The sequence below is a fragment of the Apostichopus japonicus genome, chromosome 2 (assembly GCF_037975245.1).
Source record: "Apostichopus japonicus isolate 1M-3 chromosome 2, ASM3797524v1, whole genome shotgun sequence".
Classification (NCBI taxonomy): Eukaryota; Metazoa; Echinodermata; class Holothuroidea; order Aspidochirotida; family Stichopodidae; genus Apostichopus; species Apostichopus japonicus.
The window spans coordinates 23765578-23789250 of record NC_092562.1 but is presented as its reverse complement, the minus strand read 5'-3'; the positions used below and the strand labels follow the sequence as shown (position 1 = coordinate 23789250).

Sequence of the window (23673 nt, the reverse complement as noted above, 5' to 3'; positions counted from 1 at the left end):
CCAAAATTTCATATAACAGGTATGTAGGCTATGTCACGAAGGATGTTAATTTGGGAACCAGTAATTTCTTCCTGATAAAAGGGTGGGTCATCATTTATGGCCGGGGAGTGGGGGAGGTGACGAAGTTGTTACCATATTAATATTTAATTTATATTTTAAAGAGAGCAGCTGGGGCACTTTTCATTCACGAAAGAGGTACTTTCTAAATTTTTCGAAAAAGTGGGGGCAGAAGCCCCGTCCCCCCCCCTTGCCCCTCCAGTTCCAACAAGCCTGAATATCATTTACCGTTAAAAGATTTAGTGACCAAATATATATGTTTGAGGTAGTCTGAATCCAGTTTAGAATTTTCTACCAATAGTTCTCAATTCGTCTCAAATCACAGAGCTCACCCAAGAACTAGAGTATTCATAGAACAGGTCAATGGACAGCTCAACATGAAGTTCCCGTGTCTCATAGTTGGATTGCATGTTGGGCCCAAGCAAGCATGCAGAACGATTGTTGCATGTGCTGTCCTCTTCAGTTTGGCTAAAGATATGCAGGAACCAGAACACGAGCTGAACCAGCACCTTCCAGATGATCCACATGCAGAGATCTACCCAGGGGCAGCTCGAGCCGCTGGATTAGCAATAAGGGCACAGATTGCTCAGGATATTTACAACAGGCTGTAAACTACCTTTTACAATTTCTCTGTTATAGTACTGGCAATTTTCAATTCCAAAAACATGATTACAATAAAATTTACCTGAATTTCATTTCACAAAAAGCTGTGTTTATTTGCTTTTATTCAAAATCACCTGATAAATGTTAGGAAATTTTGAGAAACTAATGTAACACATACTTTAAGAAACGGCATGTGCTTGTAATGTAACCACAATATACAGTTGATCAAGGAAAGAGGGTTTCAACTTCTGCAATGAGTCGACAACCTTTGCGAGGATATAAGTACAAGTATACCAAAATAAATACAAACACAATAGATTCCTGGTGACCGTCAGGGTAAATAATATGTATTTACCATAAAGTAAAAGATGGATCAAAAGTACGAATATGCACAAATTAATTAATCAGTAACAGTCCACTAAATCTGCAGCCTTATATACAGTATATATATTACATGACAGTATTATGACAGATTACATTTTATGTATTTGTTTGTTTAATCACAGCATTCAGGTGATAATAATAATTTAAAAAACTAGTTGTGCAAGGAAGTGTTCTAAAAAACCTTTATGGCTTAACAAGTAGAGCACTCCCTGCTTAACTTTGAAAATATACATAAATATATATCTCAACATTCAAAACCACCTGACCCTTGCTAAAACTTTCCCACCTTTCACCACCCATAACTCCTACCTATAGCCCACCCTCCACTCAAAACCTCCCATCCTTACCCTCACCCAACAGATGTTGAAACTTTTGCCTGAAAAATTGGTATTATTATGTGTATCCTCAAACAATTTGTTGGATTTTTTTAAAATGCTAAAGTTAAAATGAAACAAAACTGTTACCAAACTGCTTATCCACTAAAGAGCCTGTGTAAGAGAATGTGTAAAAGTAAGTTGGCCTGCTGCTTCGATCCTAGCAGGATCTTCTTCAGAGGCTGAATGACAAGAAACAATAACAGAAGGGACAAATACACAAACAGAATACAGACAGGTTAATGAGCAGGGTAAACACAAAAGAGATAGATGTAAGAGGATTAGTAGACAAGGGAGGGAGGGAGAGAAGAAAGAAAAAAACAAGGTGAAGAGGAGAGGTAGGAGGAGATAAACTGTAGAGGGAAAAAAAGGATTAAGGGTAGAGGGTAGGAGTAAACTAGAGAAGGACAAAGACAGAAAAGTGTGAAGGGAAAAAAGTGGAAGAGAGCTACGAGAAGATGGGTGACAGGAGGGGGGGGGGGGGGAGAGAAGTAGGGAAGCATAAGAAAGGTTAGCCATGTCTTTCCTGAATGTTGAGCCCATGACTTGGAATGGTTCGAAGGCATTTCATCCACCGTCTCTCTCTGGTGATTCGTACTAGGTCAGGACGGCTACCTAAAGATTCAATACCCTGTAGGGACATGTCATTAATTGTATGGTTGGGACTGTTAAAGTGCTCTGCAACCTGGGTCTCAATCTGCATGGTGTTGACTGTGACAATAGAACCACTTCTTGAGGGTGGTTTTGGTTCACCTACATACTGGATGCTGCAAACTCTACAAGAGATCAGATAGATGACATTAGAGATTGTGCAAGTGATGTGACCCTTGTATCTCAAAGTACAATGTACTCAAAGCTCAGTGTACATATAACACCATTCTATGCAATTTCATATCAAGTCATTATTTTTAGTGAGTAATCTGTATAAAAATTTTGAGCTGAATAAAATTAGCCAGATCTTTTAACGAGTCCATAGATTCTACAAACTTCAATCAAAATTTGCAAGCCCCCCACCCCCCAACAGATTATGTGCCAATTGTTTTCCGAAATTCAACAGCAAACAAGTATTAAGACTTTAATTATTTTGGAATTTGATATTTAGACCTGCAGATGTGTGGAAATACATTTTAGGTGTCTTGCATGTTATTCAGCATGTCTACTAGACAGGCAGATTTGTCTTTGCAGATTTCATGCAGGACATCTAAAATGGAGCGGAGAACAATTGTTTGCTCCTTTTTTGCTGCCAACTTAGCTCTCTGTATAGCCAAGAGCTCCTCCTGAATTTGGCATTGCCTCACTACTGCAGGTCGAGTTTGGAAACTCATCTGTGGTCGTAGTGGCTCTACTGGAGATGGCACAGATGGAGTTGGCTTCGAGGCATATTCTGATTCATCAGAACAGATGGTCTCCTGAAAAGAATGATTAAAAAGTAATAAATAAATGAAGGATTACCTTGCTGGGTGCACAAAACCAACAATGGTAGCAGCCCTTCCATGTACAAGAGCCCAGACAAAAACACATGTACTTGGGGGGGGGGGGGGAAGAGAGAAAATCTCCTGTGCTGGGTCTGCTATACACTGGGACTAACAAAAACACCACAGATTACCACTTTATGAAGTACATGGGCCAAGGTAGTAAATGGCCCAGGCCAGTAACGAGCTCCGATAACTAGTGAAGATGTGGCGATACCCACCGGAATTGTTTGCAGGTCGATACATATAAGGTTAATGCAATGTAGGCTAATGTTCAATACCTGTGAGCTTGCCATATCATCCTCAGACAATATGCCGCAAACCACCTCTTTGGCTAGCACCCCCAGAACTTGTCATAGAGAGGATCTTCCAGCACTGGGGGACCACCACCTGCAATAACAATATAATAATATATCAGTTTAACTTCTCAAAGTACTTTGATTTTTATGAAGTTATGATTATTGCTATGGCCCTCTGTCAGAAAACGCTGGCCCCTGTCATGGAAGAAACACCCATTTTGTTGAGGAGAAAACATCAATAGTTGTATCATACAGTGCTTATGGCATCATCTCGCCGTCCTTTAATTTAGAGGCTCCCTCTTGCAAACCCCTAAAATTGGAATCTACATTCCTCAACAGAAGTTAGAAGAAGGCATTAGCTAGCAATCGACAACCCTTGCCCCCCCCCCAGCCTCCCCTTTCAATGTTGCAGCATACTGCATTCAGAAACTGCAACACTGATATTGGGAGCGAGGTTTGGCCTTGGAAGCCAAGTCTCTCCATTTCTTTCGGACCATAGTCCACTCCCGTACTGATCCTCCAACTGTTTGAAGGACCGCTGCTGCCTTCTTCCAGTTTCTGTTGAGTATGATCAAGGTTAAACAAATTAAATACATGCTCATATTTCATCCAATAGCACCAGCACCAAAAAAAAAAATGAACCCAACACTGATATAAACAACATGATAACAGAAGGCCTCTCCATAATAAAATATAAATTTCAAACCTGGGCATCCATTAAAAAGCCAAGGAAAACAGGATCAGCTCTAGATATAACTCAAGATCAGTCATCTGACAACTTTTTACTTCTTAAGTGATAATTTATGGTTTCTGAAATTTCAAATGATATTTTAATAACAAAAATTTGGATTTACTCAGGATATTGTAAAAGCAAGTCTTGTGTAATGGAATCTCTTAGCTGTAGCTGCAAAAACAAACATCAGACAATTTGAACACACAATGATTGCTGTGGAATCCACAAACCTTTCCTTCATCTTCTCTTGTTTACTGGACCCCTTCCCTCCAGTGCCAAAGAGCAGTGCCTTGTGAGTGGCGACAAACTCCACTGAAGTGAGTGTTTCCACCTCCGAGAAATCTGGGCACCGTTTTCGCTTTTCCTGAAGAGGAATATTTGTTTGTGAAAATTAGGGCAATAAGATACAATGAGTGCTCTTCTGATTTGAACACTCACTGTAATACTGACATACGACATCTTAGTCCTAGTACTAGCACAGTGAGTAGCGGTGTAATGTTAGTATAATTGTTAATGTCCGGTTAGGTCTATCCAACTAGGTTAGGCCTTATTTCTTATGGGACTGACATACACGTTCAACAGCCCACTATGTACAAGCCTAATACTAATACTGCATTAATGTATATAGGCTTGGCATACATGAACATTCATGGCGGCAAAAGGTTAGTAGGTCTAGGCTACTACTAGGCCCACATCGCAGGCACAGTAGCCACTTGAGCACTGATGCGATAGCCTACATAAGCCTACGTCCATAGACTAGCTTTGGCTTTGTAAAGTTGTAGCATGTACTAGCTATATAGCACTAGCGGTAGCAGTATAACTAAGCCTACGTAGGCTAGTATAGTATCAGTAGTAACTTGAAACATGTCAGGATCTACCTTACGACTGTAATGCTAGCACATACTACCTTAGCCCTTCAAGAGGACTAGTGTAGGTTCCTCGCGATCAGCGTTGGCGGCTTCCTGACTCGGATTTGGAAAACATAAGCATATTACTTCGTTGGCCTAGTCTAGGTCTTATTCTTGTTATACTGATAATTGCTAACACTTGGCCTATGCTTGAATTAAGGTTAAACTAGTGCTAAATATGGTTACTAGGCTATTTGGTCCCATTACGTCTGCACTGTAGCTTATTAATAACAACGAAGGAGACAACTTTATGTCTCGATAACTGCATGAGAAAACTCTCCGTCTATTTGATGTCAACATATAAATATTACATAAGTTTTGGCCAAATATTTTGATTATAAAAGGCATTTTACTTGGTATTTACCTTTCCCATTCTTGCAATTGTAAAGTTCGTTCGTGCGATGAACTGTTAAAACTTTTTCGCGGTCAAAGGTCGCAGCCTCGTTCATGTCAACAAAAATAAAATGTACGCATCTTAAGACGCATCTTAGTGAAGAACAGTTTTGTGAAACCGAGATCCAAACAGTACTTTACTAAGACGCATCTTAGTGTAAGTCGAGTCCGCGGAGCACTAAGTCCTGTGTGCGTAAGTCGGGTTTAGTGAAACAGGCCCCTGAACTCTGGCATACTACATTTTCGAAAAAGCTTTTGACAACATTGATAAAAAGGTCCAAATGAAGTTTGCTTGGTTGCACCCTATGCCTAAACTTGACTGCCCACTAAAGGACTTAATAGGTATTATCCATTGTTACATCACTGGTTTAGAAGCTATGTGATGATGGAAGCAATATGTTGTGACTCTGTGGTTTTGGAAATAACACCTCTTTTGTACTCAACTTCCTGCCTTTTGTCTGCCTTCTATTTTGTGATTCTGTGGGGGGGGGGTGCTGAATGGAGAGAGGAGGATGCTTTACTGAGCACTTGTAAAGTTATCATTGAGTTGCTTAGTAGTGTTGTTGTCAGTTTTTTAGCCAATATCTGTGTCCCTCTTGGCTTCCTATGCTTTAAATAGAAAAAGGTTGCATTAAGTGTGTAACAGAGTACTGTAAACATCTTCTGTACTATAATCTTTGATACAAAAAATGCAGATACTGGGTCACTCTTCCTACCTGACATGTTTCTGACAACTCTGAAACTGACAGAAAACAGTAACTGTTGCTAGTACTGTAATTTAGCACTATTAATTGAAATATACTAAACCTTATATCCCAACTGAATTGAGCTACAGCATACAGTACTTTACACTTTAATCAATGTCTGTTTCTATCTTTGACAAGATTATATTCTGGTCACAGTTTTGACTACAATATATTCTAACAACACAGGACACCAAGTTTCATATTTTCATACTTTTAATTTACTGGAGTACTGAAGAGAAGAGTCCTTCAGTGGACCTTATAAGTAATCAACTGTACTTACAGGTCTGCACCGCAGTTTGACTACCTCTCCGTCTGCTGCCACATCTGATTAATTTTCATGTTGCAACATTTTACATGGAAATATGATCTCAAAAGTAACTGTAAAATATTAATATTGACTAATCTGATGATTGTGATGAATACCTCAAGGTAGAAATGGTCATGCTAATTGGCCATTCTGTTAAAGTTGCTGGTCTATAGTAATCTTTAATTCAGTTCTATATATCACTTCTTTCATCCTTTTGCAGGGTTTTAACATGCTTAATGAGAGATCTGATAAAGTAATCATTATTTCTGTTCTAATTTTCTTCATATTTTTACCAGATGTGTAAAAGGTTTAACTCTGTGATTTCAATCACTGATTTCTAACAAAAATCGAGTGATTAAAATCAATGTGATTTAAATCAGCCAACCTTGATGAAAGGAAACTATTATCATTTTACTTTTACTTTGAATTCTTCAATTTGAAAAAAGATAATTCGGACAGGTTTACCTGCAGTGGATCAGAACTGGAGTTTGCTTATGATTTTGGAGAAGCTTTGTGTGTTTGATTAGTTCCGTGACAGGAATAAAATCAGTAGGTACATCCCGATCTGGCCATGAAGTATAATGTAGCTGGAATACAGTCTGCATCTTGCTCTCCTGTGTGTTGAAAGAGATTATCTCCATCAGTTTGGTAGATTCTTGTCTATCATTTCTTTGCTTCTAGTGTGTTAATATTCAAAAGGCATAAACATATGCATACTGCGAACATAATGTAGTATCAAACCTAGTTTTATTTGACAGTACTTATTATAGTAGAAAAGAAGCTGCAAAGAGATTCTGAGTAGGCAGTTAATTGCACTGCTAAAAAAAAACATTAGCCTTCATTTCTCTTGGCATACAAATAACCACTGACTAAAAGGAAATGTTAAAATACATTGAGCTTTTTCGATGAGGTAATTAATAGCTATTTTTGATGACCTCAAACGACTTTGACCTTCTTACCAAGCAATCAGTTTCGTCTAGAAATTCGTCTAAGCTCCCCTTCAGGAGACATGCTTGCAACCAAGGTGTCAACATTGCACAGACATCTGTTATTGTGATTGCGTAGGTTATAGTTGGTATCGAACCCCCAAAATCCTTGGCTTAAATATATAACAAATGCTTCTAATGAAGCTCAAGTGAGCAGACACTTGCCTTACATGTCAAAAATAGATATTTAACAGTAATAAACTTCTTCAACTGCTATTTCTATAGAAAAGTGATCTGTACAAAGTTGAAGCTATTTAAGTTTTACCGTAACAACATGCAACTCCTTGACATCAAAATCAGCAAAATGTACTGTAGTTGCCCAGGAAACCACAATAGTCCCAAAGGTCTTGCTTCCTCCTTCATGATTTGGCCAATACTGTGTGCAACGATCCTGTATCAAGAAACAAAACATGTTTAAATTTAGTCTCCACATATTCGGACATGAAAAGAGTAGGCCTATCCTATAAGCATTCCCTTGAAAATTTGTTACACCCAAACTATTGCTGAGATCTGTCATTCCTGAGACTGACAACCAGAGACTCATTCCTTTGTGCACTGCATTAAAAAGAACACAAATGATCAGGAAGTGCATGCACCTTGCCTGTTTACCTCCCACTGAGCTAGCTACTCCTTTTTCTGGCGAATTAAACTCCTGAAGCCAAAGATTCAACGTTGTCAGAGGTTTCAATTTCTGACCCTTGTACAAAGAGTTATTCTGACCATGGAAGAAACAATGAGCAAGAAAGCTTAAATTATTGATGACATTATGTTATCATATATGCAATGATCACGCCATGGTTATTATATTGAAACATTAGCAATGTAGCTTCATGTATCTCAAAGAACATCACAATCAATACAGTTAACATTAAAACAAAGTTAAAGGTGAAGGTATATACAGTCTTGTACTAAGACTAATATTTCACCCTTGGTCATTGGTAACTTGACCCACCCACACACCCAATTGTGCCCAATTAACAGCCTCAGTCTCTCACAGGGCACCACAGCTCACTGCATCAATGTGTCCCCTGGGCGATCCCATAGGGTTAGCCAAAACCAGTGCATGCAGTTATATTTTTAAGTGACCTTGTAGGTCCCCAAGTATTCATACACTTGGGTGATCCACATTCGGTTACATGCTGTATATTAGCAATGAAGAATACATGGGAGGGTTTGATTCACCTTTCCATCCTCTGTAAGGTTTGTCAACATCACGATGGTGGACACTTTTTCCTGCCAAATCAACCTCCAGAAATCATTCAGAGAAGCTTTGTTTGGAGCTGTCAATAATCATAGACAAAAAAATTATTTGTCTTAAAAAGTCAGTATGACCAAACTTTGTCCTTTCCTTACTGATCAATCTATGAGTGACACACAATGTTTGATCTTTCTGGTGATAGTTGGCGATGTAGTAAAGTAAAATTCACTTATTTAAATACACAGACTATTTGCAGTATCACTTTCCTTACAGTTCTTTGGCTCTATGTGTTGTAATTAGGGCAGACATATGCAGCTTCATATCTAAAACCTTAATAAAACAATTTATTGTTTCTGTGTTTCATTTGCTTACTATCTGTGCTTCAGGTTGAAATGTAATATCCACCACTGAAGAACTTCAGCAAACAACAAGGTAATTTCAAATTTCTGTTCTGTAAATTCTGTAAATTTAAAATCTAAAAACACTAAATCATAGATAATTATCCAGACATTTTGGGATGAATGTGTGAAATAAAAGATCAGGTGGATATTATTATCAAAGTCACTGTAGTACGTAGTGGGTTTATGTCACATATGCCACATAAACAACAACAAATTTTCCCATAGCTACTGATTATATTCCCATAATTGCTGATTATTATAATCACATCTATGATTTGCATGATATAACAACAATTCCTTGCTTGAAGAAAATTTAACCAAAATGTAGGACAAAGTACTGAGTATTTTCATTAAAAAGCAAAACCATATGGAGACCCCAGCCGCCCCCAAAGTGCTATGTGGGTTACTTATTGTTAGTTACGAGAAAACCATCAATTTTAATGGCAGGGAACTTTATTCTTAATAGCCAGCAGAGATTTCTTAAAGCATACATTTTAATATATAAAATGCTTACATTACCTTGAGATGCAATTAGGGAAGTTTCACCACGCTGGTCCTGCAAAAGAGACAATATGCATACTATAAATATCCATAGGTAAAGGTTCTTGTTTTATGAAGGATACAAGCATAGGAAATGTATGTGTGGATATATCCTTACAATAAAATCTGTGATAAATCTGAGAATTGTCACATTTACATAGAAAAATATATATTTACAAGAAAAGTACAAAATTAATACTGAATATTCATACCAAGATGTAAGATGCATTGTAGTAATCTGAGTCCGGTTCTTCAAACAGTTTCTCCAGGACGACACGGCTGTGGTCATCTGCAATGTGATTACATAATACAGATAACAGACACTGACTACTGTAGAGTACAAACAGTTGATGTACCAAAACTGATACACCAAAACTGATAGAGTTTTGACCTGTAAGTATGAACTGCTAATTTCTTGTTTACAAATTCATAACTTTACTTGCTACAAAAATGTTGTAAAGAATTTTTGTCACATCTTTTCATTGAACCTAGGCTGTCTTCCTTTTTCCAGAAGGGAAACTTAAATGTTCTTACAGCAATTTTCATAGTGTGCCTAGTTTATTGGAGGTCTGTCCTCTTTGCTTCATAAACTAGATAATGCTTATACAGTGTATGTATGACAAAGCTAAATAATCACCATCAACAAAATGATATGCTTCACGATTTAGCAGTCAAGCAATATCTACAAAGGTTTTAGAAGTTTTTCACAAAGCATTAAAAAACTACCAAAGTTTAAAGAGAGTTAATATTTCAAACACCTTCAATTAATTCATTTTATTTTAAGCAGCAAACTGAGAACCCTGAATATTTTGGTGCAAAATGACAATCAATCAATCAATCAATCAAATTGACAAAGTGCATGTTCAATTATCAATTTAAATAAAATAAGGTTGGTGCCTTTGATGTATCTCAAGGTCTTTAATGTGTATAGAAACTTAGATAAATGCACTGGATGTGTGTGTGAGACTTTCAAAATTATAACATAGACTATAATTAGATTCTACTTGATGTTGTCAATAATAATGTTTTGCTTTTAAGCTTGAGGTCTTTAAGTTTTAATATTGAATGAAAACATTAATCTTTTCAATAAATTAACTAAAACATAGCCAATGAAAAATTGATCCACACAAACCTGAATCTCTGTTTCAATTCATATAAATAAGGTCTTCTAGATGCACATATATATAGCTTACATGACAAAGCTCATATTGTGACATAGATGTTCATAAACAAAGAGATTAATTTAATTGAACGCTTACAGGTAAACATTTTTCTGAATCGGTTCTTCTTCCTGTTTCCCTCTTTATCTCCAACAGTCCAAGGAAACTGTTGTCCTTTCCTCAAAAGCTGAGAAAGACACACAAATTCAGCTTAGAGTTTAGACTAAAAAAAAAGATATAAGATTAAAATATTCTTATTTTTAAAATGTTAACTTTTGTTAGACTACCAACAGCTCCAAGAGAGGGTTTCTCTCACTGAAAAGGTCCCTGGAATAATGAAACAGATTTTTTTCCCCCATTAAATCACAAGAATAATGAAAAAGAGAAGAAAATTGTTTGTCATAGGAACTGAAAAATCCATACAAAGTTACTGATCACAATTTCATAGAATATATCATGTCACACAATTTAATTTCGGTACTTCTATAGTAAAATGTTACTGATTGCTGGCAATGCAAAGAATAAGTGAGTGTTGGGTGAGTGCATTGAAGAGGGGGGCGGGGTAATTTCCTCTCATCATCTTATCATATTACCTAACCTTGTACAACACATGATTATGCACTATTGCCTTTCAAAACCTCAACAGTTCAAAAATGCAAACTGCATTTTTGCAAGACCACAAGTCCAGTTAATAGTACAGAATTCTTTTCAAACGCTTACTAATAAGGTATGAATGTCAGAAAGTTGCAATTGCTTTTCTGTTACCAGTCCAATTCCCCCTTTCAATCCCTTCCTTTATTCCCTTATTTTTCTTATGTTTCTTGACCTAACTCTTCAAATTATTCATTTTCAAGATAGGTTACTTCCTGCTAAGAGTCATGTATATCGTTTTGGGGTACAGCACAGCAATTCCTTTGGTATTGTAGCAGTGTAAACCAAAAATTCTTTGTCTATCATCACCTCTGTGAGCCGTGAGTGAGTAGACTCTGATACCATTATAATTAAGCTATTGTGTGTTGAAGGAATGGCCTTGAACTTTGCAATTCTATAGTGAAGGTATTGCTTTGCTCTCCCTTTATACCTTGGTTACTGATGCATTATAAATATTCCTTTGTTAGTTACTCCTTTCAAATCGTCATGACTTTACAAAATTACGCTCTTTCCTTTTGATGAAATTATTAACTACAGCTAGAGGTCTATAAAGTCTACAGGCCTGAATAAAAGCTATATATTCTGATGTTTGTACAATAATACAGTATTATGGCTAAGGAATTTAAATTTAATTTAAAGGCTCTCCATTCTGTTGCAGGTGTTTAACAATATTTTATTAGGCTCATTGAAAGTCAATTAAGCAATGTACTGAATCAATGGAATCTCCTCCAATTGAATTGACATATTCAGTGTGGTTGATGTGCTTTGGCTCATGTGTTCAAACAAGTATTGAAATAATTCATAACAAGCTTTGAATACTATGTCAGTAACACTTTCCAACACTTATCAAGTGCAAGTAGTCCCAGTAGGTATAATCTAACACTCAGTTCATTTAAGTAATTCTGCTCCCAACAGCAAACACTAAGTGAATACTTTACCTAATGTCGTAGGTATAGATGGAAAGAAGGGTATGTGATGTCCATCATACATGTATCATTATACTACCATTTGCATGTCACTACACTGCTTTAATGCCGACGACTTGATGTGAGCGACTCCTATGAGTGACCCCTGCCAGTTGACAGATACTGACCACCTGCTGTGGACGATGTCGACCAGGAACTGTACTCTATCTTATCTCTAGTTAGTTTCACACATACTGTAGATATATTATATCATTAACTCCTTGTAAAAGAGAGTCAGATTTGGTACCCGATCGAATAAACACACCTCAGTATATATTCAATGAGGTTTACTTCATCTTTCATGTGTTCTCATACATTGCTAACTTCAGTGAACATGGCAGAGTACTCAACTGAAAAAGTTGAAATCTAAGTCTTGAAGACTAAGCAAATACTTAGTGAACATCAAGAATTTCACGAAATGGGATTGAACAGAAGTTGATTCATGAGTCAATAAGTCTCAGCCATGGCAGTTTCTAGTACCTTGAATTTATAAACAACTTTAGATAACAGTTCTATACATCTGGAACTAATACAAACATGCAAGTCAGTAACAATTCAAGAACAAGGTAATGGCTTTAGTCACCAGCAATTTCACTGAAGGGAAGTTTGTGGTTGCCTGCCTGCACCACAAGCAACATTAAATTGAACGCATAAAATGCCGAGACATATTTAGCAAATTGATACTTACATTGAAAGCAAGTAGTAACAGCAATAAACTCCAGGCAATACCTCTCCCAACCACCCCCCCCCCCCCCTCACACCTTTTCTGCATTTCAATAGATAGCCTTCTCTATTACCCTAAGCTATAGGAAGGATGTTGGGTGTTGCTACATATGGTATATTTAAATCCCTAAACAGCCACATGTAACTGTGGTGAGCAGGCTAAGTTTTCAACAATAGTGCCTTACCTGGAATTCTTGCACTAAGTTTTGCTTGTTTCGTCTGTAATATTCTTCTAGATCAGACACGAGGATTGAAGATGGTAGATTGGTGTACGTTTCATCTGAAGGGCTGATTGGTGGATCTCCAGATTCATTCAAAGTTGTGACTTGTGGTGAGTTTGAAGGAGGACTTGTCGTGCCATTTTTGGGTTGCAGTTGTACAATGTCAGGTACCTCGTACGTATTATTACCAGGGTTTGGTTTGACTGCTGTTTTGAAGTGATGAACATTAATTTGGAAACAAAAGTAAACAACAACATAAAACCAAGACAAGGCATTAAAGAAGGTAAATAAATGCCTAAGCCATTGTTTTGGACAAGTTACTTAATAAACAAACACTATGAGACACATATTATAGTAGTCAGGTGATTATAGAATGTCTTATCCAAAATGAGGACTTTTGGCATCACATCTTAAGTTTAAATGAGATATATGTTAATCTTGTATATCAGGCAATCATTTGCAAGTTTAATACATAAAATTGCAATAAAGCCTTAGATACATGGAAGCATGGCAGAGTACGACATTTCAATGTTTAGTTTTGGGACCGTCCCATACATACAAACAGTTACTTATTGAGGCAAACATGTGTTCTTGTGACAGCATTTATATTTGTTACATCGCCCATATCTAGTGTTAAAATCAAATGGAACTGGGACCAGATCCCTGGTTACAATGTATGCAAGGTACTGTTGCTTCTGATTGGTACCCCCAGCAAAGACATGGCTGTATAGGGATTCCCACCAACTATGGGCTGGATAGCTCAGTTTTAAAAAGCTAATGTTTATATATAGTCCTGCAATGTTACACATCTTCAGCAGCTGTTGACACTGCACCACCATATTCTAAAGCAAATAATAGTATTAAAAGTGATTATGTTGAATGTGATCCAAATGCCTTAATTCATGCTAGCTGCCATCTTCTCAGCCTGAAAGTTTAATAGAATGCTAGAAACCTCTTTTTCTCGATATGATCAATGCTGTTCTGAAGGGATATATCCATGGATGTCATCAAAGAGATATTTCCATAATGGAAAGTGTCATGCACGTGATGATGTGATAGCACACACAGTTTATGCGATTTAAATATCGACTTAAAGAACATTCTCATATTTGAGTCCAGTTTAGCCACTCTTGTGATGGTACTCTGAAGTATATCAAATTTGTAAACTGATAACTGCAATGAACATTATATAAATTTCATGTTTACAGCTGCTGCAACATTAAACACATTTACAACAGCCACATGAACAAATTATTTGGAACATGGATTAATATTTCATAACATCAGCCAAAGTTCAAACATATCGTTTAGAATATGCATGGAATAAATCTTTGGTATTTCCTCATATCTGGTGAACCTTTGTAAATTTCAGAGAAATCACCCTAACTTATACGGTTGCTTGGGTAAGTTGGGTTAGACATTTGTTTTAAATTTTTTTTTTTAAATTGTCATCTTAAAGGGTGTGAAGACTCCCGCACAAAGAAATGTCTCATGCCGGTAATCTGACCTAGTTTCGAATGAGGTGTAACAGAAGTGTTAGACACCACCATCGATCCCAGAAATAGACACATAGCAACGGAAATTTAACTTTTTCAGAGCGCGGCACGCGGTTTGGGGCGAGTCTTCAATGCCTTTAAGCAGTAATTCAAGGACTACATTGCACCCAAAAAAATTTCGCTCTTGGCCTGGCCAATGTAACTTTAGCACACAGGAATTCTGATGATCATGGCAGATAGTTATACATTATTAGCTTCATGTAAGCAGTGGTGCATATCCTTCAATGCAAACACAGTGGTTGCTATAAAAACAGGGAAATTTGCAGTCTTTGGCAATGGGTCATTCTCACTCCAAAGATTCCAGGTTTTCGATTAAAACATACTCTCTAGCTATCTTACTCCTTTTTTAAGAATATTTATTAAGAGCAGATAACATGTCTAGAGATAAAATGCTGAACCAAAGGAATGATGACATCATGATAATGATACTGTCCTCAAGCACCTGGGCTACTGATTCACATTAACAAGCTGAACAGTTTGCAGACTAAAGAGTGTCTTATGACAAAAGATTGTTATGTAAAAGGTGTTATGGTCAAACTGCATCTATTAAAAAACATAAAAGAAGAAAGTTGTTAATGATTTTGACATTCACTTACTGGACCTTGTAAAATTACTGAATGATAACTAAGAAACACACAAGATACTATGCAGACAATACCTTCATCATTGGTGGAAACAGGGTTGGAATAGGAAGGTGTGAAGCGGGGCTGTGGTGGCTTTGAGGTCTTTCTCCTAGAAACAAAGTAATAAACAAAAGGCAATGTTCTTCCTTTATGTTGAATATTGTTGTCTTCAACTATTAACTCAGAGAATCATAGCTATGTCTGATGTGTCAAACATGACTACAATTATTGATTATTGACAGATTGCTACAAATTGACAGAAACAAGAAAATTGGATGAAATACAGAAAGACTAGTTGTAAACACCAAAACGGAATGAGAGCAGGACAGAAAGGCTGTTGAAAAAGAAAGGATATACAATCAAAGTTCTCTTCTGACTGGCCAGATAGTAATCATAATTCTATGCATAATAAAGAAATCATCTCAACTCAAATTGTAAGACAGAGCTTTGCAACTCTAATGACAAGTTTAGAACTCCTATCATCAGACTGGAAAACTTATTTGATATAATTATTATTATCTTTTATTCAAGTTTATCAGATGATTAGTTACCTGTAGAGAATGAAGCCAACAAGGAGAATGATGATCAAAAGCACTGCCAAAGGGATGATGACAAACAAAGCAATAATGGGTGTTGGTCCTGGCATCTTCTCTGTTTTAGCAAAAAGTAATGATCAAAACAGGTGAACAACTGCACTGCACAAAAAATCATACAAAGTTACTACTGTTCTTCAAGTTTCATCATAACATAATGATGAGCTAAATACTCCTTTAAAGTAGCTTTAGCATTACCAACAGATACATTTATATTGTTAAATGGAAAATGCTTAACATGGTTCCCATACTTTTACTACCAGGATCCAGCTGAAAGGTCAGTATCAGGTAATGTAGGTTGATCTACATAAGGTTAGTTTTATCCTACTGTGCTTATATACTATTATGTAAATGAAATAAATGCAGTACTCACTTCGATAAAACAGACCTGGTATTATTTATATTTGTCTCACTTTTTTTCTAACATGTTTTTTGTTGTGATTAATGTAGGTACTGTACGGAGCGTGGGTTATGTCGCAGTCTGCATTTACGAAGATGATGTCACTTTTTTTACTCAAATCATATTTGAAATGCCCATCCTTAATGATAAAAAAAAATTGTTTCTCTGTCAAACGCAACATTAACATTGTCATACTTTGACAATATGTTTGGAAAATTATTTATCGTTTTTCAAGGTTACTTCTTAGGGCTACCAGACAATCCTTTTAATCAGTAGGTTGGAATTCTTGCATCATCAGAAAAGAACCTTGCTTGATTTGGGTATAAATTGGAAAAATTGTTGGTGCAGGATTACAGATGAAGCAATATTTTTTTTCTACTTCGCAGGCTCAAGTCCTTCGATGATAGTGTACATTGTACTTCAAGAGACTGTTGTTACTCTCTGTGGGACTACTACCATCCACCTTGTAGTTGTTAGTATGAGTAGTTATCCCAGTACTGCAAGTGATATTAATATCATCAACCTATTGATCAAACATGTATCACATATCCAGCACTGTTGTTAAATTTAAATTGTAACAGGTGACTAACCCTTTTGAGGAGTTGAAGTAGATGACATTGGACGTGTTGAAGTAGATGACATTGGAAATGTTACTGCCATAGATGCTTCACTGAGGGGGCTTTCCTGATCTGTTGTAAGGGAAACCATGAAGGTATAATTCTCTCCAGGTTCAAGTCCTTCGATGATGGTGTACATTATACTTCCAGAGACTGTTGTTACCCTCTGTGGATCATCACTACTTCCATCCACCTTGTAGTAGATAGTATAACCAGTTATCCCAGTACTGCAAGTGATACCGTTATCAACAACCTATTGATCAAAGATAGAAACATTCAATATTGTTGCTAAATTACAGCATAGAAGACACTGCATCATCTATGTAATAATTTAGTACTTATGACTACTTTATAGTGCATCAATGTATAGGCTAGACAAGTCAATAAGAGAGGAAGCTGAAAAAGGCTAGAAGGAGCTAGAAGAGAAGAGATGAGATGTAATGAAAAGGCCAGGTAAGGCAAGGATGGGGAAGCTGGAAGGGAAGGGAAGCGAAGGGAACAGGAGAAGATAGTCCTTCTTTCTCAGTAGCTCACAAAAGGATTACATCTTTTATCTAGCTATTTTCCTTCTAACTAGACTCCTCACCAGACTGTTAAACATAATGTGTAGTATATCTATATACTGTATTTACAGTATTTTCATATTTTTTTTTGCATACCTGCCAAGTAACGTTCAGTTGGTTCAAGCCTGTTACTGTTACTATCACATCTGTTGGAGTAATTAGTCCTTTGAATAACAAAAATGAAACAATGTGAGAACATGAGAGTAAGATATAAATGTGGGAACTTTCCTATCATCAGAATATTGCTCTTAAAGGATAAGAAAATGTGGCAACTTCCCTGTAATTACTGAAAACTGTCCAGAATGCTATAAAAATATTTGTTTATTTCTACAATCTTCTAAGCATGGAATTTCCTGATACATATCCTTTACAAGACAGTGTTAGAACTGCTATTGGTATTTGTGTATGATTCCTAACTGTTGATTCGTATTGATTGATCGGTGTTTATAACCTCATCATCTGGTCACTATTTTGGCTGTCACCAAAACCTCATGGCATAATATTCCATCTTCATCACCAATTGACCATTTTACTGTAACAGACACACTGTATGTGCATTGTTAGAGACATACATGTACAGCAGAACATAAGTTTAAGTAGCTGCTAATATTTTAATCATCATGCTGTTTGAACATTTGCCATTTCAAACCAATGTATATATAACAAACTACATTTCAAATTGGTTCGGCTCTGTTACATTACGATCATGGTGACCTCCTTAGAACTGCAAAAAAATAAAACAATAAACAAAATCTGAATAATAACAAAATTGATGAAATTAATTATGATAACTCACCCTCACACAATGTCTTGACAGTCATAGTTGGACCCATTGGACCCTCACCCATGTCCCCTTCCCTAACAGCTGATACACTGAAAGCATAAATAGTATCCTCTTCTAGATTGGTCTGTGTGTACTGTAGCAGTTGACTGGATTCTATGATAGTACCAGTACTCCAGCTATCAGTTGCATTCTTCCTGTAATACACAATATAACTAACCACCGGTGGATCCCCGACATCAGTTTGTACATCCCAGGCTCTCCATTTAATGGTTACAGAGGTCTGAGACATATCAACTATTTCAGGCGATTCACTGATGATAGGAAGATCTGAATAGAAATGACAACGTAAAATTAGACCATACTTGAAGTGGAGTGTGCAAGCCACTGCAGGACCCCCCGCCCCCTTTTTTTGTGTGAAATTCAGATGCTGCTAAGCAACATGCTTTATTATCTATATAAATACTGCAAAAAATACTGTGCAAGAAAATTAAAGGTTTGGTAGTAGTAAAGCACAGAATTTTTAGATCTGAACAAATGGTCTCTTCATATTTTACTTCCAATGAAAAGACTGAGGAATAACTAGGGTAGACGGCTGTTCCCTTATATGATTTCTTTGTATTTGTACAATCAAATGAGCAACTCATGCTGAAGTTTCGTTAATATTTTTGCTTCTTGTTTATAAGTTTATTCTAATGATGATACATTTGCACTAGAACATTTTACTGCCCCAGTCTGTGAGAATGGGACAAGAGCTGGATATTATGTTGTTGATATCAGTTTTGTCAGTGAAAGATTATATTACATGATACTTGCAGAGCCACTCTCAGATAGTAATAACTGGAGAACATATGTAGTTGAAGAGACTGATAGACAATGATTCCATGATATCAGTATATTTATTGTAGTAGAAATTAACATTTATTCCCCTGCACAAGTATTCTTTGGCAACCAATATAACACAGAATGTTCTACATTACTATTTAGACGTGAGAACTTTGATGATGAAAAATTCAGCAAACCCAGACAAGATATTCTATAGATAAATTGACCAATTTAAGCAACACATTTCCAAAAGAGCAAGGTTAGTAAATGCATAAACACCTTTAGCTCAAGTTTTATATATATTTTTTGGGGCTGTTTAGCATTTTTGAAGACCTATACAACATAAGAAGATATCAAATATAAATTAAAACTGATGACATAGACAGTACCATACCTTCATAAAGGTTACACATGTCACAGACATACTGTAAGCTCAGAGCCTGTGACTCATAGATTAACTCTGAATGCAATTAAAAAACCAGTTTTAACAGCTAGGACAATTAGTATTCTCCAATTGTCCTTCCCAGAAGCAAATTTCAGAATTGTTGCAATCAAATTTCCTGATTGTTTATTTATACCATGATTTAACTACATGGTATTGTACGTGTCGAGCCCATAAAACAAGAATAAAAAATAAAAAAAGAGTAATTTGATCAAGGCATTACCAGACCTGTTCAAGTCAAATTCTTAAAGATACCCTACAGTTACTATCCAATAATAGATATTTTAGCATGATTTGAAAACTTTTGAGATTCTTTACAAAATATATTACAATATTATCATGTTTATTCTGCAGTGAGAAAAATAACTAAGAAGAACAGAAGTCTCATAGCATTGCCATCTTCAGAGTGTTTTTTGGGGGGTAATATTTCACAATAAAGCTAGTATCATTTGAAAATGGCAATGGTTGTAGGTTTACTTTAGACATAGTAAAACACACTTATTTTGATATTAGGATTTGGATATGAACAAATATGAATGCAATCAATGTAAAATATATATATAACAGTTATCTTACCATGATGAAACAATGTTGTGTTTAGCCAGGCAAACCCTGTGCTGTGTTGTATCACACAATAGTATGTTTCCCCAGCTTGTGCATCAGTGGTTGTAAATGTTGATCCTCTTTGAATGAAACCAGCCCTATTGCTAGCTGCGGTAAGGCTACTTGGTGCCTGCAATGATGTAGAACTGAGATTCAAAGTTTGGGACAGGTAAACTGTGTACTTTTGAGAGGTCTGCTGTAACTCCTCAACCCAACATGTAACTGACCACTGTGTACCAGGATTGGTTTTATTGACAGTAACATTAATAATTCCTGTAACGTAAAGAGAATAAGGCTGTATAAATTTAAAAAAAATATCAAAAACAATATTGTATTAACTTCCAAAAAGTAAAAGAAATGGATTTTTAGTTGCTACCATAACTGTTTCATTGCCAAGCTGTGGTATGAGTCGGATGGTGTGACCTGAGATACCATTCCTAACAATTCTATCTTTTTTCCCTTCTAATTAAGGTAAAAGCTGTGACTGAAGTAAAAAAATGGTATTTCCTAGTGTGTTACTCACAATTCAAATTACTGATTACTTTCACCAGCTGGCAGTCTGTACAATGCATTTAATGTCTAATCATTGGCTTGAAGGGGGAGAAATTGTGGAATATAAAATTATCAAATACTAGCCAATGCACTACTGCATGGGGAAATTCATCTATAATGAATGGTGTTCTTCAAGTTGCTACACACCATCAACAAGTTACCTTCTTGACATCTCTCAGGTAGATCAATCCACTGATTCTTGCAGCATCCAACACATTCTCCTGTAACTCTATCACATGCATCAGAATCACAGTGACACTCTTTAGTGCAGTTATCACCAAAGAAGCCAGCTTGACATTCTGAAATGTGAGGAGGACAGTATTACTGAGGAAGATAGGGTCTAAGTTACCTTGGTCATTTATCTCAGATGAAAAAAGCTTCTATAACAGCTGGGCTTAAATCAAATCAGGCACGTTACAAAAGAAGATCGGTAATTGGTATTCTGGCATTTCCCATATATAAATGGTTCTCATGAATTATTGGCATAGTCCAGACTACTCACAAGCATTTATACCTAACCAACCGCCAACACATGGTTGAACTAGAGTTCTAAAAAGGCTGAACAGCTGAGGGATTTTAGTACCCACCTGATTTTTATTCTTGTTGTGCCTTCCTTCCTTCTAAAATCCTAAAGCTACTATTTCTATGATAATAATTCACACTAATTAATATAAATTTCTTTGTGTTAAAGATACAAACAATTCAAATTGGAACCTGACTATAGCTATATAGTTTTAATAAACACAATATTTTCTATGAGAGACAGGGCTAATTAATAAATGTCTTTTATGGAAAGTTTCTTATACTTTATCTGCTGACTGCATCTTGAAGACATACAGTAAGGATATATGGCACAAATGGCCTACGTTTAAAAGTATACATCCCAAATTAGTAGAGAAAGAAACATGTTAACATTGAAATTTGCTGGCCCATGATTCAGTAATTTATCATGAAAAGCCCACAATTCTTATTTTGCCCTACAATAATGCTAGCTGATTGATGTCAATATAACCTTTGAATGGGAGCCATCATTAATTATTTTCAATACCAACTTATAATTAAGACACATAATTAGTGAAGTTATAGTTTCTTTTGTATTAAATTCCAGATTTAAATCAATCCTGCACTCTCTTTGGGTTTTGAATGATGAATTCTGATGGAATGTAAGAGTATAGACTAGTGCACTAAGAAATTACCTAGACAGGACTGGCCATTTGGATCCAACACTGAGCCTGGAGCACAGCTGGTATCTTCACATCTTCCTGAATTCTTATCACAAACAGCACCACCAAAACACAGACATTTATCTGTACATTGGTTACCATAGTAACCCATTGGACAAACATTAGGAACTATGGATAAATAATATAATCATATCACAATCAAGCTGCATGATTTACACATGTTTGTTTTTGTTTTATATATTATCTGACTGTTTGGATGATACCATTAGTCATAACATGATATTGATTCGTTATCTGCAGGTAAATGTTTCTAAACAAGATCTGAAAGTTTTAACCAGAATGCACAGATGCATTGTGGTCTTGATGATGGAACATGAGCAGTTTTCTTCATGATTCTGAGGTAATGTACAGTGAGGGTGTACAATTACATACTTGATCTTAGTAATACAATGAAAAGCAGTGTGATCTGACAAACAATATATTCACAATGACACAGGCTGTCCTAAAATGTTCATTGACCTCATCAACAGGCTTCTTGTACTAAATGTGATACATAAACATACTAAATTGGACATCTGTCCTTGTTGAAATATTGCGTAAAACATGGTTTCACAATTTGACCCCTGGTAAATGTAAACGACCATTGACCTCCGCCCACAACAACAGGCTTCTTGACTCAATGTGGTACTTCTATACACACCAAATATGATGTCTGCCCAAGTTTCCCTTCTTGAGATATCGTTTCTACAACGTTTTCAAAATTTGACCCATGGTGACCCCAAAAGACCTTTAACCCCCACATAATACAATAAGCTTCCTGCACTCAATGTGGTCCTTCTAAACACCAAATATGAAATTGGTCCAACCATCCCTTCTTCAGATATCGTTTTTACAAGCTGGGCGTCACAAACGCCATCATGAATCCAAAGGTTATGATTATCATCGAAACCATAAAACAAGAATGTTGTAATGTCAACACTGACACACCAACATATACACATCTTCCAGTGAATGTTGATGAGTCTCCTGTGAGTTGCAACTTTAGCACCATCACATGATATCATCAACATATCCTGTCATACAAATGCTAGCAGTTGGCATTAACATATTAGCGGCTGACATTTATCTGCTACAACAGTGTAAAGAAACAAATGTAGACTTCTTAAGTCACACTGTCTATGTCATCATTGTTAATTATAAACTAAATTATGTTTATGGTTTGCAAACTCTCTATAAATCCTTTGTACTGAGGATATAAAATGATGTGATAACTATACAGGTAAATATGTGCAAAAAGTACAATAGAGGGTCAAGTTTGCTGTTAAGAGAGTTGAAACTCTGCCTGCCCAGCCGAGACTCCACCCCCCCCGCCCCCACTAATAAAAACAATAATGAGAAGGACGATGATGACAGACGGACTGATGGACAGGCGGTCGGATGGACAGATAAATAATAAACATACATGTGTGCTAAACCCTTCCATAGCAGCTTAGCAACATGAATTTCCAAAACAGTACTGTTTCTATGTGTCATGTCACTGATTTCAGAATTAAGAAAGAAAAGTGAAAGTTTATAGTAAAGTTTGTGGTTTCTTCTCATAAAATTGTTCTTTTATTAGTTTGATGAACAGCGACTGAGTTGAATGAAAGAAAAGAAAGGATCAGTCCAGATCCTGTAACAATTACAGACACATAGATGGTCAAATTCACTAAGTGGACTTTAATAGCAAACCATCAATACAAGTGCAATACATGTATACAAGTTATCAGGTCTTGACAACAAATTCGTTGAAATCACTCAATATGAAATTGCT

At 36.3% G+C, this 23673-nt stretch overlaps 2 protein-coding genes and 1 long non-coding RNA gene across 5 annotated transcripts in view; all 3 read right to left on the bottom strand.

Annotated features, from left to right (window-relative positions):
• The window catches only part of LOC139982977 (receptor-type tyrosine-protein phosphatase epsilon-like), a 150383-nt gene that overhangs the window by 19472 nt on the left and 107238 nt on the right, over positions 1–23673 (bottom strand). The window contains exons 5-13 of the mRNA XM_071996285.1: positions 15852–15951; positions 15336–15409; positions 13086–13327; positions 10661–10748; positions 9614–9690; positions 9381–9417; positions 8445–8542; positions 7528–7653; positions 6742–6890 (exon numbers count right to left, since the gene is read on the bottom strand). Coding sequence (XP_071852386.1) covers positions 6742–6890; positions 7528–7653; positions 8445–8542; positions 9381–9417; positions 9614–9690; positions 10661–10748; positions 13086–13327; positions 15336–15409; positions 15852–15951 — 991 coding nt within the window. The remainder of the gene's footprint in view (positions 1–6741; positions 6891–7527; positions 7654–8444; positions 8543–9380; positions 9418–9613; positions 9691–10660; positions 10749–13085; positions 13328–15335; positions 15410–15851; positions 15952–23673) is intronic.
• LOC139983235 (uncharacterized) lies at positions 88–6735 on the bottom strand. 2 transcript variants are annotated; one of them, XR_011798563.1, is made up of 3 exons: positions 4153–6735; positions 3172–3747; positions 88–2827 (listed from the first exon to the last, which is right to left on the bottom strand). It is a non-coding gene; the product is annotated as an uncharacterized lncRNA (long non-coding RNA). The 2 variants fall into 2 exon arrangements; XR_011798564.1 differs by having other exon boundaries at positions 3172–3280.
• The window catches only part of LOC139982983 (uncharacterized), a 39542-nt gene continuing 32735 nt past the window's right edge, over positions 16867–23673 (bottom strand). For both annotated transcript variants that reach the window (XM_071996309.1, XM_071996300.1), the window contains 6 exons: positions 21873–22028; positions 20838–20975; positions 20098–20397; positions 18270–18584; positions 17570–17637; positions 16867–17163 (listed from right to left, as the gene is read on the bottom strand). In XM_071996309.1, coding sequence (XP_071852410.1) covers positions 16879–17163; positions 17570–17637; positions 18270–18584; positions 20098–20397; positions 20838–20975; positions 21873–22028 — 1262 coding nt within the window. In that variant the 3' untranslated portion in view covers positions 16867–16878. The remainder of the gene's footprint in view (positions 17164–17569; positions 17638–18269; positions 18585–20097; positions 20398–20837; positions 20976–21872; positions 22029–23673) is intronic.